The sequence below is a fragment of the Cygnus atratus genome, chromosome 5 (genome assembly GCF_013377495.2).
Source record: "Cygnus atratus isolate AKBS03 ecotype Queensland, Australia chromosome 5, CAtr_DNAZoo_HiC_assembly, whole genome shotgun sequence".
NCBI lineage: Eukaryota > Metazoa > Chordata > Aves > Anseriformes > Anatidae > Cygnus > Cygnus atratus.
In genome coordinates, this window is record NC_066366.1 from 33,615,738 (window position 1) to 33,634,878 (window position 19,141).

At 43.1% G+C, this 19,141-nt stretch overlaps 1 protein-coding gene across 7 annotated transcripts in view; it reads right to left on the minus strand.

Moving 5' to 3' along the window:
- Nucleotides 1-19,141, minus strand: part of AMBRA1 (autophagy and beclin 1 regulator 1) — a 130,593-nt gene that overhangs the window by 92,724 nt on the left and 18,728 nt on the right. For all 7 annotated transcript variants that reach the window (XM_050711045.1, XM_035539684.2, XM_050711047.1 and 4 more), the window contains one exon: nucleotides 5,474-5,560. In XM_050711045.1, the coding sequence (XP_050567002.1) occupies nucleotides 5,474-5,560 (87 nt within the window). The remainder of the gene's footprint in view (nucleotides 1-5,473; nucleotides 5,561-19,141) is intronic.

Here is a 19,141-nt window from a genome sequence, read left to right on the forward strand (position 1 = left end):
TTCCAGGGGTTAATAGAGAGATAAATATATATGTTTTTTTTTTTCAATCACACAAGAGGTGAGCTTTCTACCAATGCTATTCATCTTCAGAACAGAGCTTTGAGTTAAATTCTTTAAAACAGACATTGCTGTCAGCCATGAGAACCAAGAGAAAGGATAAATTCACCTTTCCAGTGACTACCACTACAAAGTTTGTGTTATGCTACAACCAGTAACAAAATGCTACTCCATAATCATCCTTAGATAATACAGCATGGAAGACTTTTTCCTTCCAGAGCTGTGCTGGCTCTATGGTGATGTACTAGGAGTAATACAAGAATAGATTCACATCCATCAGCATGAGCAGCAAACAATCATACCAGGTCTGATAAAGTGCTCTGCTACTATCCCTAAAGTCATATTTCAATGGAAAACTATTTAATAGTATTTTGAGAGACTGCTCCCCAGAGCAGCATGAGAATGACATACTAATTCTTCAAGAGATTGATTGTCCTTGATAGTTGTCTGCAGCCAAAACAACATTAATACAATCTATCTCCCATTCCTCCATACATTCATGGCACATGAGCAAAAGGGAAGGTGACAAGAAGCGTGTAGAGACTAAGAGATGCCTCTTCTGCAAGGTAAGGTCCTTGCACCCTACCAGTCTCTTATTTCTTTAGCATGGGAAGTTTACAGACAGAATACAGGCTGTGGGGTCTCTAAATGTACTCACCACACAGGAAAAGTGGTAAAGGGAACCATACACATGCACTTTGTTTTGGATGCCTCCTGTACCTTTTACGCACTGTTAGATGAGTTAAAGCTGCTCACGCTTATATAATGTAGAAGACCTCGCTATATGAACATTGCATTTCTCTTTACTCCCCTGAAGACTTAATACACCAAGAATAAACCAGCAAGGCTTTACAGCAATCATAGAATGGCTTGGGCTGGAAAGGACCTTAAAGATCATCTGGTTCCAGTCCCATGAGGGATGCCACCCACTACACCAGGTGGCCCAGAGCTTTGTCCAACCTGGTCTTGACCAGCAGATAAAAACAAGAAGCTGTTCTCTTCTCTGCTCTTTTGCATAATCCAAAGCCTCTGTGAATGCCAAAAAAACAAGTCTACAGCATAATATGAACAGGTAGAGAAGCAAGGCAATACAGGAAGACATGAAGAGTGCTCTCAGCAGTCCAATCACTGGAACTTTCTTTGTTAACAGCACACCAAGGGAGATTTTTTTACAGAAGGATGTGAAGAAGTTTTGCAGCTGTTTAGTATTCTGAAGTCATGGAAGACACCACAAGAGAAAACACCATGATTCTTGTGTGAAGCCAGACTGAGCTTCCCAACAGTACATGGTAAGTACAATGGATAGACAGTGAAGAGGATTTCCGAAGGTAAGACAAGAAGCTTAAGTCTGACACACAGGAAGGTGCAAGTGATAACATACAAAGGGCAAGGGAGAAACATATTCAAAGCAACAGACTAAGGAACTAATCTTTGCAGATGAGTGCTTGCGCATGCACAGCCAAAAAAAAAAGTATTTGTCAGGATGTCTCTCTGTTTGGAATACGGTTATGACACAAATCAGAATCAGAGTTGAGAACCAACATAAGAGATTTAGCTGTCCTGGAGGGAGGAGAAGGCTGCAAAGCAGCATAAGAAATACTGTTTAACATTAAACATACCTCCTCAGTTCATTCAGCTACTGAACACAAGCGTACATCAGCCCGACTGAAGCTCATTTACCAGCAGGCTAAACACAAGCCAGTTGCAGCAGACCACTTGATTCAATTATTTCTCACCTGTGCTTCTAATAAAGCTGCAGCAAAACACACGTAAAGTTTATCCAGCAATTCTTAAACCAAGTTTGAGTGCCCAGGACAGTAGGCTGTATTTGACAGCACCGCAGGAGCTGAATTAACCTAGTCTCTGAGGTGACTAGACCCTGTTTACTGAAGCAGATGGTTCAGAGTAGGAGAGACGATGCTGCCACACATGACAGCCACAGAACAAGGCGCTGAGTGGGAGAAAGGCTGCCGTGCAAAAAACAGAACCAAACAGCTTCTGTCTCACCCAACAACTATGTCGGCGAGAAACAGGGCTCTAACTAGGCACCTAGTGCTGCTGGCTGGCCAGTGAGAAGAGGAACTTGAAGGAAGAGAGAATTAACCAAAGGAAACATTTTGCTAACATTAGTGAAGTTCAAATACCTTTCTTTAATACTCATGATGCCATTTAGAGCAAGAGCTACTACATAGCAGCGTCCTCAAATACAGTCAGAAATCCAAACAGGCTGGACATATTTACAGATAATATGAAAAATTTTAAACAAGGGCTGCTTCTCTTCACCCTCCCCATTTTAGCATTTTCAAAGGAAAGACAACTAAAATTCACAAGAACTTCAACAAGGATGTCTACGCCCAGTTACCCGGACTAGCCACAGCAAGAACCAGCCTATCTGCACCCAAGGGCAGCACACTGCCCTGCCCTGAGCTCCCTGATCCTTCACAAGTACCAACACCACTCATCTACCCTGCCTTCATGCTGATGGCCAGAATATTCACTGCCATTGTTAGAGCCCACGCCTCTAAGTGTCTCTCAGCCAGCAGACATGTTTTAAAGTAGTTACCTGATTGGTGACATTGATTTCCTCGGTGATCATTAAAGCAGCATATGCACCACTAACCCTTCAGTTGAAGGCAGTGCTGATAACAGACTCCAACATTTGGTTGCTTCCATTCCTCTTTAGCCTTAGACTCAGGCAACAGTCAGGCCTGCCAAGCCAAGCATCTCTTTCCCAGCAACTATTTTAACAGCTTAGATTTTTCTAGAGATGTATCTAACAACTGCTCCTGTGTTGCTTTACGTATGTAGTCTGAGAATATCTTTGAGTATCTCTATTTAAAAAATAATATTATATGTATGTTCTTTTGATACCAGTTCTGATTCCTCTGCAGCTTGTTTTCTGAGCTTAGTATATCTTGAAGCTGTGGAGAATGACCTAACAGCCAAGCCGTCCTTAGAGAAGTTCAGCAAGGCCACTGAGAAGGGCTGCAGCAGTCCACATCAGAATATTCATTCAAAAGCCAAGGGAACTTCAAAAATGTTCTCTGTGCCTCACTCCTGACCTAGGCTATTCAAACATTGCACCATTACAGACTAGATGCATAGACACATCTACCATACAGACTGAAAAATAAATTCTTCAGAGCATGAATGGGAATTAAAAAAAATCCACTGAGACAGCTTGGTCTTAAGGAGATAGAGAGTTCATTTCACCTTTGTTTCACTTTTTCAACTTTGTTACTGTAGAACATCTGGAAGTTTTAACTTCTCTGTTACAAACTTATGATGCTACAGAAAACTCAAATGGAGAAACATCCCATTTAATTATACACCCATCCCCTGCCAATTTCTAACAAGGTCAAAGGACAATTAAAAAGAACTTAGTAGCCTCGCACAACGAGATTTGTGGAGGAAGACTCTGATCTTACCCCACTCAAATTTCTAGCTCATGCCAATTAACATTATGTACCTCATCCTCTGAAAAAGACTAAGTGACACTGAGTGGAACAAATCTAGCCTCTTAGAAAAAGTTTCAACACTGGACTGTTCTTCCAAAAGCTTCCAAAGCTCCTTTTAAACTCAAGTTACTATACCTTCTACAAGATTAAAAAATAAAAATGATTGAACTTTAACATGAAGAGTGCCATATCAGTTCAAAAATGGCTTCGAGTAGAAAAATACTTTTGACAATGCTCCTCCTCCTACTAGGGAATGTCTCAGACAGGGATCCTTTCTCGCACACTTTATTGAGCTTCACCATGGGAGAGGTCTGACAGGGGAAAAGAGATTCAGTAATCTAGGCAGGCTCCTGCTTTTTTCCTTTTCAAAATGCAGTTCCCAGAGAGCCAAAACCACCTCTTACAATCTCTACTCGAGAAATCTGCCTACTTTGGATTACGCATTCCAGAAAACAAGGCATGATGCACTTCCAGACATCTAACAGCTCTTAGCATTCATAAATTGACTTGAATGTAGTAATATCCTTTAACTGACCTTTGTACAATATTTTTATCTCTCTGGGTAAATGAGTTTGTCCCTCTATCATTTAATCAATTGCCAACTAGAAAGCTTTTTACATTTATCAGCATTATTCTGACATTCAGTTGCCAAGACATTCTGTAGTAACCTAGGTAGGTTTTCCAGTGACCTCATATATGGGTAACACACTCCACCTTACTTACATCTCACTCCAGACAGCTTTATACCCTTCCTCAACCTTTCAATTATCTTTACAGAGTAAGTTTCTTCATAACAGATAGAAAAAAAGCCTAATATAACATTTCTCCTCCACAAGGATTTATTTACAGAGATAGTCAGCAAAGAGTCATTTAATAGCATAATTATACTGTGTGGCCAGTTTGCAACATCACCTCTTATTTGAGAACTTGTACTTAGAGTATTGTCCGTATAAAAATGTATGTTGCTGTCAATGTAGAAAAGAACAAGAGGGAAAAGAGCACCTCCTTCAGCAACTTAGATATCTAATTTTGATATATTGTTCCTGTATCACTCTTTTATGATAAATCCTAGTAACCTTCAATTCATGTAATTATGCCAGAGGTTCCTTAAGAGCCTAAATCAGATATATTTAAAACTTACTGAATTTTCCTCGTTCATACCTTTGTTAAACCCATCTAAAGAAAGCTTGTTGTCATAAGTTAGTCTTTGAAAGCCTCCAAAGCTGCTTGCTGTTCACGATTCTGTCATCTTCTCTGACAGAGCCTGTAGGTCATATTATCCCATCTGTTGTTTTCTTAATACACTAAGTGGTAACTGCAAAGATCACTCCTTTCCATTTTTGATAACTCTACCATGTTTGCTTTTTCTAGTCCTCTGAAATACTCCCACCTCTTCTGGAGGTTAAGCAGCACTACAGGTGTTCCTATGTCTAATGTCAATGATTCATGACTCTTCAGAAATAATTGTCAGTAATTCATTCTTAGTTAAGTATATTTCACATCCTGGTTATGCTTTCTCATACTTATACATTTATGGAGACATTCCATTCTTCCAAGCACATTGTTTGCTCTCACCAGCTCTTAACTGTCTTTACTGCAGTCACCCTTACTCCCTAATAGACTTTCTTTTTTCCTTCATTTTTTCCTTGAGTAGATACTTCAAATGTATTGATATCATCTCATTTTTACTATTGGACCTGCTTGCCACCTAGTGTTCTCCATCCCAAATGATTTCAGGAATTCTTACGTGCCTACTTCAACAGCAATTTCTTCTTTACGTCACTCTCCTCAAGACCTGATGACATCTTCTCATTTGGTTTGCCCTCCTGTCCCTACGGCAAGCCACTGAGAAGATGGGCCCAATACTAGGACCACTGCCAAAAGATTCAGGGAGTTATACCAAAGTAATGCTTTTGCCTATGAAACTAAAATGCCTTTAAATTGCATTTAGCTCTTACCTGGCTGGATCTGGGTAGATTGGATGTTCCCGGGACCCTGCTCCATCGTAGCGAGATAATGAAATGAGGGAAGACTCCAGCAACCTCCTAAAAAGAAAAAAACAAATGACTAAGTCAGAGACCATTCAGGAGCATCCCTCCTATTTATGTCCTACTTGCTGAAGCCTCTTAAAACTATTTCTACCATTGGTGCAGAGAATTCTACAACATACTAAACCACTGACTGATGGCATAAGTGTTTTTGTCACATAGCTATACAAAGTGTAATATTCTCACTATAAAAAAGAATACCTCGAGTAAGAAGAGTGGTCCCAAACACGCTTCCAAATTTCAAGAGAAAAATACAGATGCTACTTTTCCTTTGGAGACAAGCTATCCCAGTTTGCCAGGTCCATAGACACTAACACTGCATTGGCCATCTGTCAAATTCATACCTACTCAAAGGTGGCCACACACAGAATGGGCCAAGGAGCACAGGACAAAGAACACAGCTTGGTATGGAGACACTAAGGACACTGCTGGCATATACTCATGGCAAAACATTCAATCTCACTCTCAAGGCTCAGAAAGAGAGGTTTTTGGACACAGAAGTGTTCATTTCCTCTGCATCTTAATCAGTCACAGGGAGAGATACCAAGTATTCACTCAAGAAGCAAATGTATGCAAATGCAGCCAGACAGCTTGAATACATGAGAAGCGAGTCTGAGTCATGAAGGCAGCAGAATCAAAGTATATAGCAGGAACATGTCCTCCACCGCGGCTTCTACATGCACCTCTATCTAGCTTCTCGTCACAAAGCAGAGGATGGCATTGTTTCAAGACTGACTCATTCAAGCCTGCTGCAGCCATTACATTAACACTTACAAGAGAGATGATTTTGGGCGGGTGTGGAGAGTGGAAAAAATCAACTACCAAAGTTTATAAGGCTGCTGAGTTTCCTTTCAAGTCTTTTTGTCTTGAAACTCCTGATAAAATCTGTTTTCCAGTCACTGTAACCCAAATTAAAATTGTTATGGTTTGAAAGTCAAAGAGATCCAACACCACATCTGTTCTATTCACCCCCACACAGACTCGGCGAGAAAGATTTGAGTCTCTCAGCGTTAGCCCCACATACCTCCTTTGCAGGCAGCATTTGCAATGCAGGACAGCAAGCGTCAACACAGGAAGCAGGATGATGGACCAGATCCACATCCAACCTCCCATTTCTAGCCAGCAAGTCAAAATACCACAAAAGAAAGAAGATACTGAGAGCACAAGCCCAGCCAGAATGTTTCTCAGGTATATACAGTATAAATGTAAATGAAACACGTTTTTCCCAGTAGTAGCCTCCGCATCAGGATCACAAGACAAATCTGGATTGCCTTCCAGGAATAAAATAAGTAAATAAAACCCTTGACTTTTACATTTTAAACCTAGAATACAGGAAACAGCAAAAGATGGCTCCAGTTACTTGGAAAAGCACACATCTGCTCCACAGGCTCGGTACTTGCTGCAAAGCACTAGGACTTTAGCGAAGGTAAAGAAGAAATCCTGTCCTCCCTGGCACAAAGTTGCTTGGCAACCATTTGTCTTACCCAAGAACAGTTATTAAATCTCTCAACTTTGAGATGAATTAATTCCCCAAGTTACTGAGTCCAAAGCTCTAACCTTCAACACCACTAGGTATTAGGAAACCCTCAGCTCCCCAGAAAGTTATCATACTTTAGTGCCGGCTTACCAAACCCTCTCCTGCTCCAAGTACAGAAGTCAATATATGCCAAAGCAGGCAACCCAGAACAAATGGTACAACAGTTTTGCTAGACAGGTTGTAGTGACTGCAGGTCTATCACTCACACTATATATAAACTGCTATTATTACTTCTGGGAGGAGGAGGTGGATGGTTTAGCATGACCAGAACAGATATTCTACCCGTTCAGTCAACCGGTCCCTTTCTGAGCCACCAGCTCAGGGTTCAGAGACTGGGTTACTGGCACTGCAACATCATCATGTTCAAGTCTGCTCTTGAGAGCTGCTTATGCAGAGCACTCCAGCACCAGCCTTGTTGTGCTGAGGCTGCCAGCCTTCTGAACAGTCCTGCGTGATCTCTTCATGAGTGCTTCCCTCCAACAATGCAGAGCAGTTTGTTAACAGAGTCCGTATCAGTGGTTTCATGTTCTGCAAAAGATGCTTCAAACCAGCAAAACCAGGAGAGTTTCCTTTTTCTGTCAGACCCCAAGCATGCAGCAAGACAAGTGGCATCCCACAGACCACATCCAGCCCGTGAAGCACTGCCCGGTATCCCAACAGCTGGTGGGTAGGGAGCAGTGTTTTAGAAGATGGCACAGGAGCCAGGCTTTGCCCCGTGTTAGCAGCAGTCCCATACTTGCCAACTGTAGAGCTCAGTAGCGCTACCCCTACTGGACTTCATCTGGGAGAAAGAGCTCCCACAACACGCAGATCCTGGCAGGGCCAGGTCAGCTCACAGCCCTGGAAACAGCAGTTGTCATCTTGCAGGTACGAGCAACCTACACACAGCACCAGTGGTCTGCTGGATGCCATTTACCTGCAAAGCCTACAGCACCCAGATGATGTGTGCACACAACTAACTGTCCAAATCATCGCTGTCAAGTCTTGGGGCTTATACAATACGCATGCCACCCTCTTTCCCAGCCTTTTGGGTTCTCTCCACTAAATGACAGAGCAAAGTCAACAAGTCATGAGGGAAGATGACCAGTACATATCGCATGGCCCAGCAAGATCTGTTAGAAAGGCATTTGCAGGTATTCTCCATCTTTTTTTTTTCCCCTCTCCTTTGGAAAGGCTGGCAATTGCCCAAAAAGAGCATCGAGTTAGCTAGATGACCCTCAGAAAGCAGCCAGCAGCTAAGCTGAAAGAAATCAAAACACAGACCGAGCAGAGGGCACCAAAAGGGTGTGGAAACAGCATCTAGTACAGTTGTGCCAGAAGACACTCTGCTCGTCTCTGAAACAGCAGCTTGGGGAAATCTACAATTCACAGGTTTAGACCTCATCTGATCCTTGAAATAAACACTTGAAAAACCTTGCTCTACAGGGCATGTGTCACCTCAAATGAACACCAAGTAAAACACAAACCAACAGTTGCCTGAGCCACAGACTGATACTCGACAGCCAGTTATCCAGGGAAACAGACTTCCTATAGGCCTCAGAGCCCCATGATTTTACCTGAACCTTTGCAACTCCACCCCGTGAAGCAATAGAAGCTGTCGTTGCTCTAGGAGCACCTCCTGAATCAGAAAGGCACTCTAAGAAGGTGCTCCCAGCAGTTACTGTGTTGTGGGGAGAGGGATGACAAATGCACTTCGTTAAGCATCGTCCCATAGGGCCCACTCTGAGACTAAGCTGCCAGGGTTGAACAGTCTCTGCTGAAATCATCTCGCCAGTGGAGCCTTCGAAGCCTGCCAACAAAGACACCTGCACTACACCACACCAAGGCATACAAAGAACTTAGTGAGGCCTCATTCAAATCATGTGGACAAAGATAATTCAGCTAAGAAACTGCTAGCAGCTATTGATTCTTAATTATCCTACAACTGTGCCCTCTCCAATCACTAAGAGCAACAAACAGGTGAGCATCAACCGATATAACAGCAGGCAAAAAACAAAACGAAAAAGGCAATGTGCAATCTCCTGAGATCCAGATGGATCTCTGCACTTAATGCTCCTGCAAATAACAAAATCTGTACTGAAACCAGAGTACTGAACACGAATAAAATCTATTAACTAATTCATTCTAGACTAAGCCCTTGAGGTCCAAGTTACAGATCTGAATGCATCTGGTACTGACAAATGGGTTCAATAAAAGGGACGCTGCTATAATCATCAGTAAAGCGTCTAATTTGTGATTGTGATAGTGTAACCTACTGTCCCTAAGGAAGGTGCGAATAAATGTTTTTTAAAGTAAGTCACATTGCATTTTATAGAAGTCTTTGATGCTGTATTCATAGCTTTTGCTATCCTAAGTCCTGAAGGAGACACAGACTATGTCTTCAGTAAGCTCAGTCTAACGTAGCCCAATACCCTGCCAAGATATACACTGAGGTTAGGAGCAATTCTGTTAAGTAGAATAAAGACAATCCATGGACAAATAGCAGCAGCTCTGTTACAGGGAAGTGCTAGCCACTAATGTCTAACAGTTTCTGACAGACATGAAAAGACAGAACAGAAATACACATTGCTTATATCTTCTTTGGAAATATTTCAGTAGATCATGCTTGACTCCTGAATCTTTTCCGGAGCTTACTGCACTCTCTTCCCTGCTGCAGCCCCCCACCTCCATTTTTTGCTACCCAGATATATAACAGGCTAACACTAGGCTCTGTGGAAGCAACTGCTCCACTGTATCTGTCTAGACAATATGAAATTGTCACAAATGACATCTAAAGTACAATTAACAGCGAAACTGCAATTTCCACTCTCCTCCCCCGCTCACCAGGAAAAATCACACATTATCATCCTCCAGGTTGTCAGTCAATGCCACGATGATGAAGATTAACTCTGCTCACCCTGGGAGATGCTTCTGGCCCGGCTTGCTAAAATAGGAGGAGGGGGATTGTATTTTGTGTGTGTTTTTGTTTGTGATTGTTGTTTTAAAACTACTACACGAAGATATAAATGGCCCCTGATCAGCAGCACTGGTATCTCAGCAGATGCCTTTTCTGCCAGACGTCAGGAACTACGGGACTGCCGCTCTGTGCTCGCTCCATTAACTCGGGTCTGCAAACAGCCGCACTACTGAGGGGAAAAGGAAGCGAGGTCTGAGTTACAGCATGTCTTTGGATGAGAGAGCGAAGGAGAGCATGGATGTGCTGAACACGACGAGCAGAAAAGGAAAACTTATCAGGAATGAAGCAGCTGAGTGCCAGAAGCTGCAGCCTGAGGAGGAGAAAAGTCAGGATACAATCTCCTCACAGCACACCAACTATCAGACTGTACCACGCTCCCCGGGGGCGAGGATCACCACCAAAGCCTCTTGGGACAGAATGATTCATCTAGGCAGGCTTTGAGAAGACACTTAAAACGCAGCAAATTTAACTTCTCAGTAACAATTTCTGGTGACATGTAATTCCTACACCAGATCTTAAGATGTGCTATCACAGCAGGTGCCTTACTGCATAGTGCTACTATCCAAACTACACCGAGGGAAGGGCTCTTCTCCTGAAAGAAAAGCACTACCAAGCAGCACTGTGGATTAGTTTCCCTAAAACCAAAAGGTTGTGCAGTCAGCTTCCATCCTCCTAAGCTGCCGCACACCAACAACCAGAGTAAATGAATAAAATGAAACACTCCAAGGATGGCACGCACTCCTACCCTACACATAATCCCATCCTTCAGCTACAATGAGAGCCCAAGACAGAGCAATTCTTAATTATCCTTTGAAGGATAAGTACATTGACAATTCTAGCAGCTTATGAACTTCCTCCCCAGGTTTTATATCTTCCCTGGAAAGGCTTTTACAACATTCCCTGCTGCTCATTTGGAAGTGAAGTTACTGTACTACTTCATATCACATCCCTTTTTCAGTCCTCTGACTTACAGGTAGCAATCGGTTCTCCTGAGCACTTGTCCCTATGGACACGCTCCTAACGAATGTAAAACACAGCAACAGCTTAAAACTAGATTCCCTTCAGTCATCCTCCTCTTCTGACACCACAACGCTTAACATAACAACAAGAAGAAAGCTGAAATGTGAAGACAGCTGAATGTTCTCTGGCTCCCCAATAACACTGCTACCCTCTCTCAAATCCTAAACTCAATCATTAACTGCTAACAAGTCCACTTAATTCTTGGAGACTGCTTACAGTCGTAGTAGAAGACTAGAAAGCTATGCTAAACAAAAACCTCTTCCAACACCATCCACTGGTTTTGTTTTTCTCCCCCCCTTCCTTCTCTCTGAAGAATAGGGACAAATTATTTCACCAGACAACTCTGCATTGTGTTGCCTAATTTCAAAGAGCAAATTGAAGTCACGTATGCAGAAACCATCAGGCATTTTGTTCCACAGCTCCATTTTCCCCAAAACTTTTTTAGTTCTTGTCAAACAGCAAAACACTATTGCTATCATCAGTTTCATATGCAAGCCTAAAATAAAAAAGCAATCAGCATGCAGTTCTAAAGATTGCCTGACAAGATGATTTCTAAAATTAAGTCCTTAACAGAATCTACTCCGATACCTCTAAGCTCACATTTCTAGACTGTTTAAACTTTCTCATGGCTATGGTTAGTCATAGCGAGCCTGGCATCAAGACTGAATTAAGGCAGATCGCAAGCAGATGATTAGAAGTGAAGGTGTTCAAAGAAGGATATGCTTTTCTTAAGACAGTTGTAACCACCTACAAGGTGTAGACACCTAGATAAATACAAAAGACAGATAACCCCAGAACTTCAGTACTGAAGGAAACCTCAGTGCTCAGTCTTGCAGTTCGGAGTTGCTCCTCCTACCCCTTGTTCCCATCTCTGCCACGGAACTCCTCATTTTAGAGATGGTAGGCTGCCTCTCTCAGGGGATCTCCAAGCCCCATCAGGCATTCTTTCGATCCTATCTTTTTTGGTTTTGTTTTGTTTCTTGGGGGCATTAAAGTTCTTCCAAATAGTTAATGACCTTTACAATAAAGTTTCCCTTCTTTTTCTAAGGAAAGGAATGTAGTGACAGCAAAGATGCAATCAGAGATATTTTCTAAACGTGGCCTCTGTAGGACATTTTGGCCTGTTTGGGAGAGTTCGTGATAACTCTGAAGAGTAGCCAGGGACAGATAAGACATACTTCCCAGCTGAAGGTGTGGAGTTGTCAGAGAACCAGAATCTATTTTCCTGGAGGAGAAGCAGGCTGGATATAAAACAGAAGTTCTCATGAAAAAACATTTTCCCATTTCACTGATTGAGTGCAAGAATCCCGTAGAAAACAAGCTTTAAACATTTCTTTGTCAGAAAACAGCACATCAGGTCTTCAGCCAGGATAGAAAGGAGTTTGTATGGGAAAGAGTGCAGGGAAAAGGAGCAGTTAAAGGAAATGAAGAACTGTAGGTAAGAGTACTAAGAGTTAAAATAAAGGTTGGGATTTGAGTTCTAATCATGAAGCAGGGAGCAGACAGTTCCAAGAGAACACAGTTAACTCTTTAGCACTTACCCACTTCCGTTTAACTACCCATGATAAATTCTACTATAACTGCATGTTTGTGCTCTGACTAGGAACTTCAACCTCCACCTGATGCCATAGGAGCTACACAGCACCTTCGAGTTCATCGCAGGAAGGTCAGCGGCTCTAAGAAAGATGACAAATTCCCTAAATGGACCCAAGGTCACATTCTTAATCTATTACTTCACTTGCTGACAAAGGCCATGCATCAGAACAGAAGATGAAGGATCATTATGCAGAGGTCCTCATCACACAGCACCCATGGAATAATTAATGTGTTATTTCAACTGGCAAGAGGAAGCACGTATCTGTGATAGACATTAAAAGGGTCAAGTGCAGCTATGACAGCATTGATTAGTTTGCCAATAACTCTGAAATTAAAAGAACAATGAAAAATTGTACACTCATTTCGCAGTGACAAGACTTGGGGTGGGGAGAGAAATTTATACCTACTCCAGCTTGAGCTACTGCACAGGCTGTTTTGCTCTACAGTACAGGGTTTGTAACAGTGCTCAGAATGGGACAGGCACTTCAGCTAAGCTGCAGACAGACATCACATTCCTTTCACCTCGACTCTAACATGTGATTATATCGGAAATTCAGCTAGAGGAGACTGGGTCCTAGTCATCATGGTTATGGAAACAGGTGTGAAAGCCCAGCCAGAACATAGCCAATGTGCTGAACTCCCTGAGCCTGCAGACAGCTTTATTCTTCGGAGTGTTGTTCTACCTGCCCTCATATGCAGAGTGTATACTTCAAATTCTCCTTGTTCTGGGAGTTCCCAACACCACAGATTGTGCGGACAGCAGAAAGCTCTGCTTACCCACGCATGCAGATCTGCGTCAGCTTCTGGGATAATTACATAGGACTCCCGCTTCTCCATAGGGAATTGAAGAGGAGGTGTCTTTCCTGAGGGGGCAGAAGCCATACTGTTATCTCTGTAGGTTTCTAAGGCTATGAAAACAGAGGTCCCTCTGCACATCAATCACTTCCTTTTAGTTTAGGCTGAAATAATGAAAAGACGTGGGTCAACAGATGACCTGCAGGACAATTCAGCCACTTACCCCAGCCCTCCCACTTCATGAAGATGGGGGAAGGATTTAATACTAATGCATTCTGAGCAGAAAAATGAGTCAGTTTCCTGGCAGATAATTAACTCTGTTTATTCACAGACTTGAGTTCCAGCAGGTGCTTTCTCAAGAAGAGCAAGGGAGGGGGTCAGTTACATCATCACACAAACAGCCATTTGGCACAATCAGTTAAATATGTATGTGGAAAACATTTGAAATGCATGTTAGCTATTCAACAGACCAGAATGGCTCAACTGGAGAAATCAAGAATCATCACTGTTTTGGTTACAGTTGTATTACAGAGTCAGATCACAGGTCCCCCCCCTTCTCTCTCTCTCCCCACTTGGCTCCAGGACTAGGCAGTAAGTGTGCGCTCCACTGCAAATTCTCCAGCCCAGATTCTGTAATAAGGAGCGAATAATTGGATGAGGGCACATTGTCCCCAGGCACACTGTGCTGTGTGCATTTATAAAGAGCGTGAAAAATAAGCGCACGCACGCAATATATGTAAGTGACTGCACATCTAATGATTGAGGGTTTATATTAGCATAAAAAAAGAGGCACATTATACCGTCAACATCTCCAGCTCCACCCCACACTCAAGAAAGCTACAAAAATCATTTAGTTGAGTAAGTGGAACTGAAATAGGAGGTCTGTGAGCCTGCCCACTGCTTGTTTCTTGGAAAAAGGAAAAAAAAAAAACTTAGGAGATTGTTTTCACATTATTTACCTGAAGCCAGACAACAAGATGGGGCTAGATAATTTAGGCATGTCAAAGACCACTATTAATCATAAGCTGAGAGTCATCTCCAATACAGAATACCACATGTATGTGAACTCAATGTACATAGCTAATAGGTGAACACAAGCAACTGCTCCAGATCAGGTGAGCCTGCCTGGATACGCTGCCCATGATGCTGCTGTTGGAGCAGGCTGCAGGGAAGCCACATGCAGACAGCACAGGACGCAGACAGCCTAACAAAGGAACAGCTTCCAAGAGAGGGGAAGCTATTTGTGCTTCTCCCTGCTTGTAGGAAAGCTGAGAAACACTGTCTGTTTTACAGTATCCTCAAATAGCTATCTGCTTTACCTGTTTGAAGTCAGCTGTCCTCCAGCTTCTAAGCAATCTGTCTTTACCCAAGATCTTTGCTCTGTGATCATCTCAGACAGACCAGCCCTCCCACCCTCCCCAAAAGAAACCTCTGACACCAAAACCAGACCCCCACCCCTCTAGATCTCATTACTCTGCAGGAGAAACAAAAAGGTAGGACAGTTTGGAAGCATTCTCCTCTTCCATCCTAAATAAGAAATTTCAACAAGTTCCCTTGCTGCCATGCAGGAGCAGGTGAACCAAGAGCCAAGTATCTAACCTGAACAATTCCACAAACAGAGACCTGTTGGGAAACAGATCTCCATTTCCATGAAACCGTAGAAAAACAAAGTTTACCTATTTATTTTATAGGTAAATGCCTCATTGCTAGGCCTGGGCTACCAAGAAAGAGATAAGAGAAGGGAAGTGGTTTGGCTGGGGAAACACCATGAAGGTATTTGAGAACGCAGAGAGAGTTGCTGCTATACCTGCACAGTTTACAAGCCAAACTGTTGCAAGAGTAACAAGAGGGAAGAAATCTCTGCATGTGTGCTACAGCCATTGCTGTATATTTAAATTAAGGCCAACAAAAAGAAAAGAAGGCTTAAGCCTTTCTCCAAGTTTGGCAAAGACCGCACATGCTCAGCTTTCCAAAGTACAGTGGGAAGCTCAGCAGCAGAGTGACCTCTATTAGTCACTACAAGAGGCAAAACACAAGCATCATTTTTTCCCCGCACAAACTTTCAGTAAGGAAGTAGATGCAAAAAAGCAACCTTACGTTATTCTTAAGCCAGGAAACCAGTCGTCAAAGGCAAAGGGAGGAACATTTGTGCAAGAGAGGGCACTTCTTTCACTTGCTCTTCTACATAACAACTAGCAGCATATTCAAGAGCCCAAACTTCTAACACTTCAGCAAAACAAAGTCTTTCCTGACCGCAGAGACAGCACACTTGGTCTGGAAAAAAACAAAGCTGGAGACTGGCAGCAAAAGCCTCAGGGCTCACATAGACACCAACTGACCGTTTAGCTATCACTGCAACCTCTCCTACAGTTCATGCTGTTGTCACGTTTCCGTGATGAAAGCCGTTGCTATTTTTAGTAAAGGCCAAATAAACAATGCTAGCTCGGTTTGTCCACAACCTGCACATCTCACCCTCAGCGTTGCAAATCATCATGTTAAAATACTCATGTCACCTTCAGATTAGCACTTCACTTTATGCTCAGCACTGACAATTTTTTATTCATTCCTTTATGTCCAGGCTAACGTTGCCAGAAATCAGACCCCTACCCCACAGTTTTGGCCTTCTCCCCTACCACAAATCTGATTCACTTTTCTCTGCATGCCAACCCCTTCATAATTTCTATTTATCCCACTGTTCCTCACTCGCTACTGAGATATTACTCATCTCTATCACAATCACTTGTGATGAGCATCTCCAGAATATCTTTTCAAGCTTGTTAAGAAAACAGCATAAACTTTTGAAAAGTACCATTTCGGCCTATGAAGCCTACAAGGTTTGCAAGAAAATCCTTCTTTACACAGCACCTACAAAAAGACACTAACATAAGATAGGCCTAAGACCTATATCATCTTTTTTCCTTGTATACCTTATCTAAGGCTATCTGTCCTTCTAATGCATTAGCTAGCCAAAATTAATCTGTGTTTAATACAGAGCGTTACAAGCTTTTTGTTGCTGTGAGGTCTATACACCATCAGTTTAAATTGAACACTGACCTCAAAATACAAGTGTCAGGACTAGCAAGGTTTCCAGAAGAAAGGGGCCTGAGTGCAAGGGCCACAGAGAAATGACAAACCCACTCAATATGCACTGTTGGACAGGTTGGTTTGGATTTGGCATAGGAAACATTCACACTGATGTCTGCTCTGAGCAGTCAGCATTGCACTGCTGTATCTCTTTACAGCTCGGCGATGTGCCGTCCTCCTACTTGACTCCCCCTTTCTTAAGTGGACTCAATACGTCACTGCTGCAATAAATATCAAATATTTGAATAAACAAGCCACAGTTGCTGTAAGCAATTAGGAAAAAATAGTAACAACATTGTTTTTGTTAATTATGGAACAAAACAAGGCTGGATACACTAGGTACGTGTTCTGTCTCTGCGACAAGATGCATTTTGTAGCTTTAGGCAACGCTGCAGTTCCCCCATGCTTCAGCTTCCTCCCCTCCAAAAAAAGCAAAGGGAGCAGCACTACGCTTTTCTCTTCTATTTTAGGCCACCTCTAGCCATTTTGACGATACATTTCAGTCATGGAAATGTCTCCTAGGAGGCAACTCTGCACCCACGGCAGAGGGCAGGGAAATGTTCTGGTTGCTTTGCTTTTAAGGCTAGGATATGAGCGACCTGCACCTTTACATTCGGTGCTTTACGTGGTGAAAAAGCTACCAGAAGGCAATATATGCAGAGATCTGAACCTCCTGCTCAATTACACCAGAAACTAGAGCTGCAAATCACAGGCTCAGGCTCTAGCAGGAGCTCCACACCGAGCTTTAGAAGTGACTACAACACTTACCGTCGCCGGGCAGGAACGTGGCTGTCCCTACCCTGCCAGTCCAGCTTAATCCTAGACTGATCCCAGCCTGACCACAAGTCAACACCACAGCTACAATTTCAAATCGGAAGAGGCATCCCCTCGTGGTCATGAGTAGACCATGCTTATTTGCATCAGGAAAAAGAAAAAAAAAAAACACACACAACCATTCACTAACTTCTTATGGAGAAGCCTAAAAGTTTGGGTAATAGTTAAAGGCATACTTGAACAAAATAAACACAGCCCCATAGAAAAGGTGACCACTCAAACTCCAGTCAACACCTGCCAAGCATTCCTTCAAAAAATAAGCCATATATTATGCAGGTCTTCAAAGGAAGAGCATCCATTTAAATGCAGACAAAATCCTCCAAGAAGGCAGACTGTAAAGAAAGGTCTGCTCCGGGCTTGGTAGACAATTAGCATGAATTTGTGACAAATTCTGTGAAGTTGGCTAGGTCTCTTACATCTTCAGTTTACAGGTATTGGCTTGTCAGAAAAATATCTTTCACCTTGAGATCGAAATCCACCCCTTTCAAAACCTTACAAAAGCCAAGAGGCTAAGCTGCTGCCTTGCTTTCATTCAGGATTAGAGCCATTTCCCCTCAGGATCCCCATTCATACCTCTCCCCAAACACTGAAGAACTCGCTAGCCTATGGTGACAAAGTAGATAAGCTGCAATTTAGGACTGGAGGTGGGGAGGCATGGGACCTCGGGCTACCTATTTTTTTCTTGTTTACGAGAAAAACTTTTCAGTTCTGCAAGGAGATGGGGAAAGCAAGGAGCAGAAGCAACATTACCACCTTGTGGCAGCAAGGCAATATGGAAATGAAATGAGCTCAGAGGGAAATGGACTGGGTGTTTCTTTTCATACCTGGTGTGTGTATGGAGAGCTATGTGCTGCCAGAAAGGCCGTCAGGACTGAAGAAAGCTATGGTATGAGCTGGCGTCCCACGCAGCCTCCAGGCCCTCATGCACCTGGCAGGAGCACAGCACAGAGGCCTGAGGCTGCCTAGCAGGTGAAGCCACAGGGAGAGCACTCGCACCTTTCTAAGGGCAACACCACAGCCAAACTCTCGCGCCAGGTACAGTGTTGGTGACTGGACTGCTTTCATAATCCTACATATAACCTCCCCATCTTGGCCGAGCACCACCATCTCGGCTCAGGGGAGAAGACTGGGTTCATATCATGTACCAGGAGTGCAGACAGAAGGGACCTCAGCCCTCAAGCACAAGCTGGCGAAACAAAAGACCAACTTCACCCTGGACACTATTACACAAAGCTCCAGAAAAGCTCATCTGCATTTGTCTTTGTGCACACTGCATCGAAGACCCAAAACACATCAAAAAAAGCCCTGCCTTCAGTCAGCCATGCAACTTAGGCAGGTCAATTATTGTCAGAGCTGTGGTCTCTGCACTTCTGTGCACTCCCAAAAGACAAGAGTTCATACAGACATCAACTCCCCACCTCACATGCACTCCTACCTGTGCATGTAGCAAAACCATCACCTGGGATGGTTCAAAAGACTTCTCAGATTTTCAGACAGCTTCAATAGCCTATCTTGTTGCCAAACTAAATCAGCGAGCAAGGCAATGTATTCTCAAAACAGGCACACGAGTTGCTCATACCTCAGCCTACAGAATGTGACCTCTGGAACCAGCACAATGGAGCAGTTAGAGAACCCTGGCATAATTGTCAGACAAAGCTTCTTAATGCAAGAATAAGGACGACAAAACACCTTTCCTCATGAAACACAGGCTTCTTTCAAACCTGCCTGCCAGCCAAGAGGACAGGCCTCACCTTTC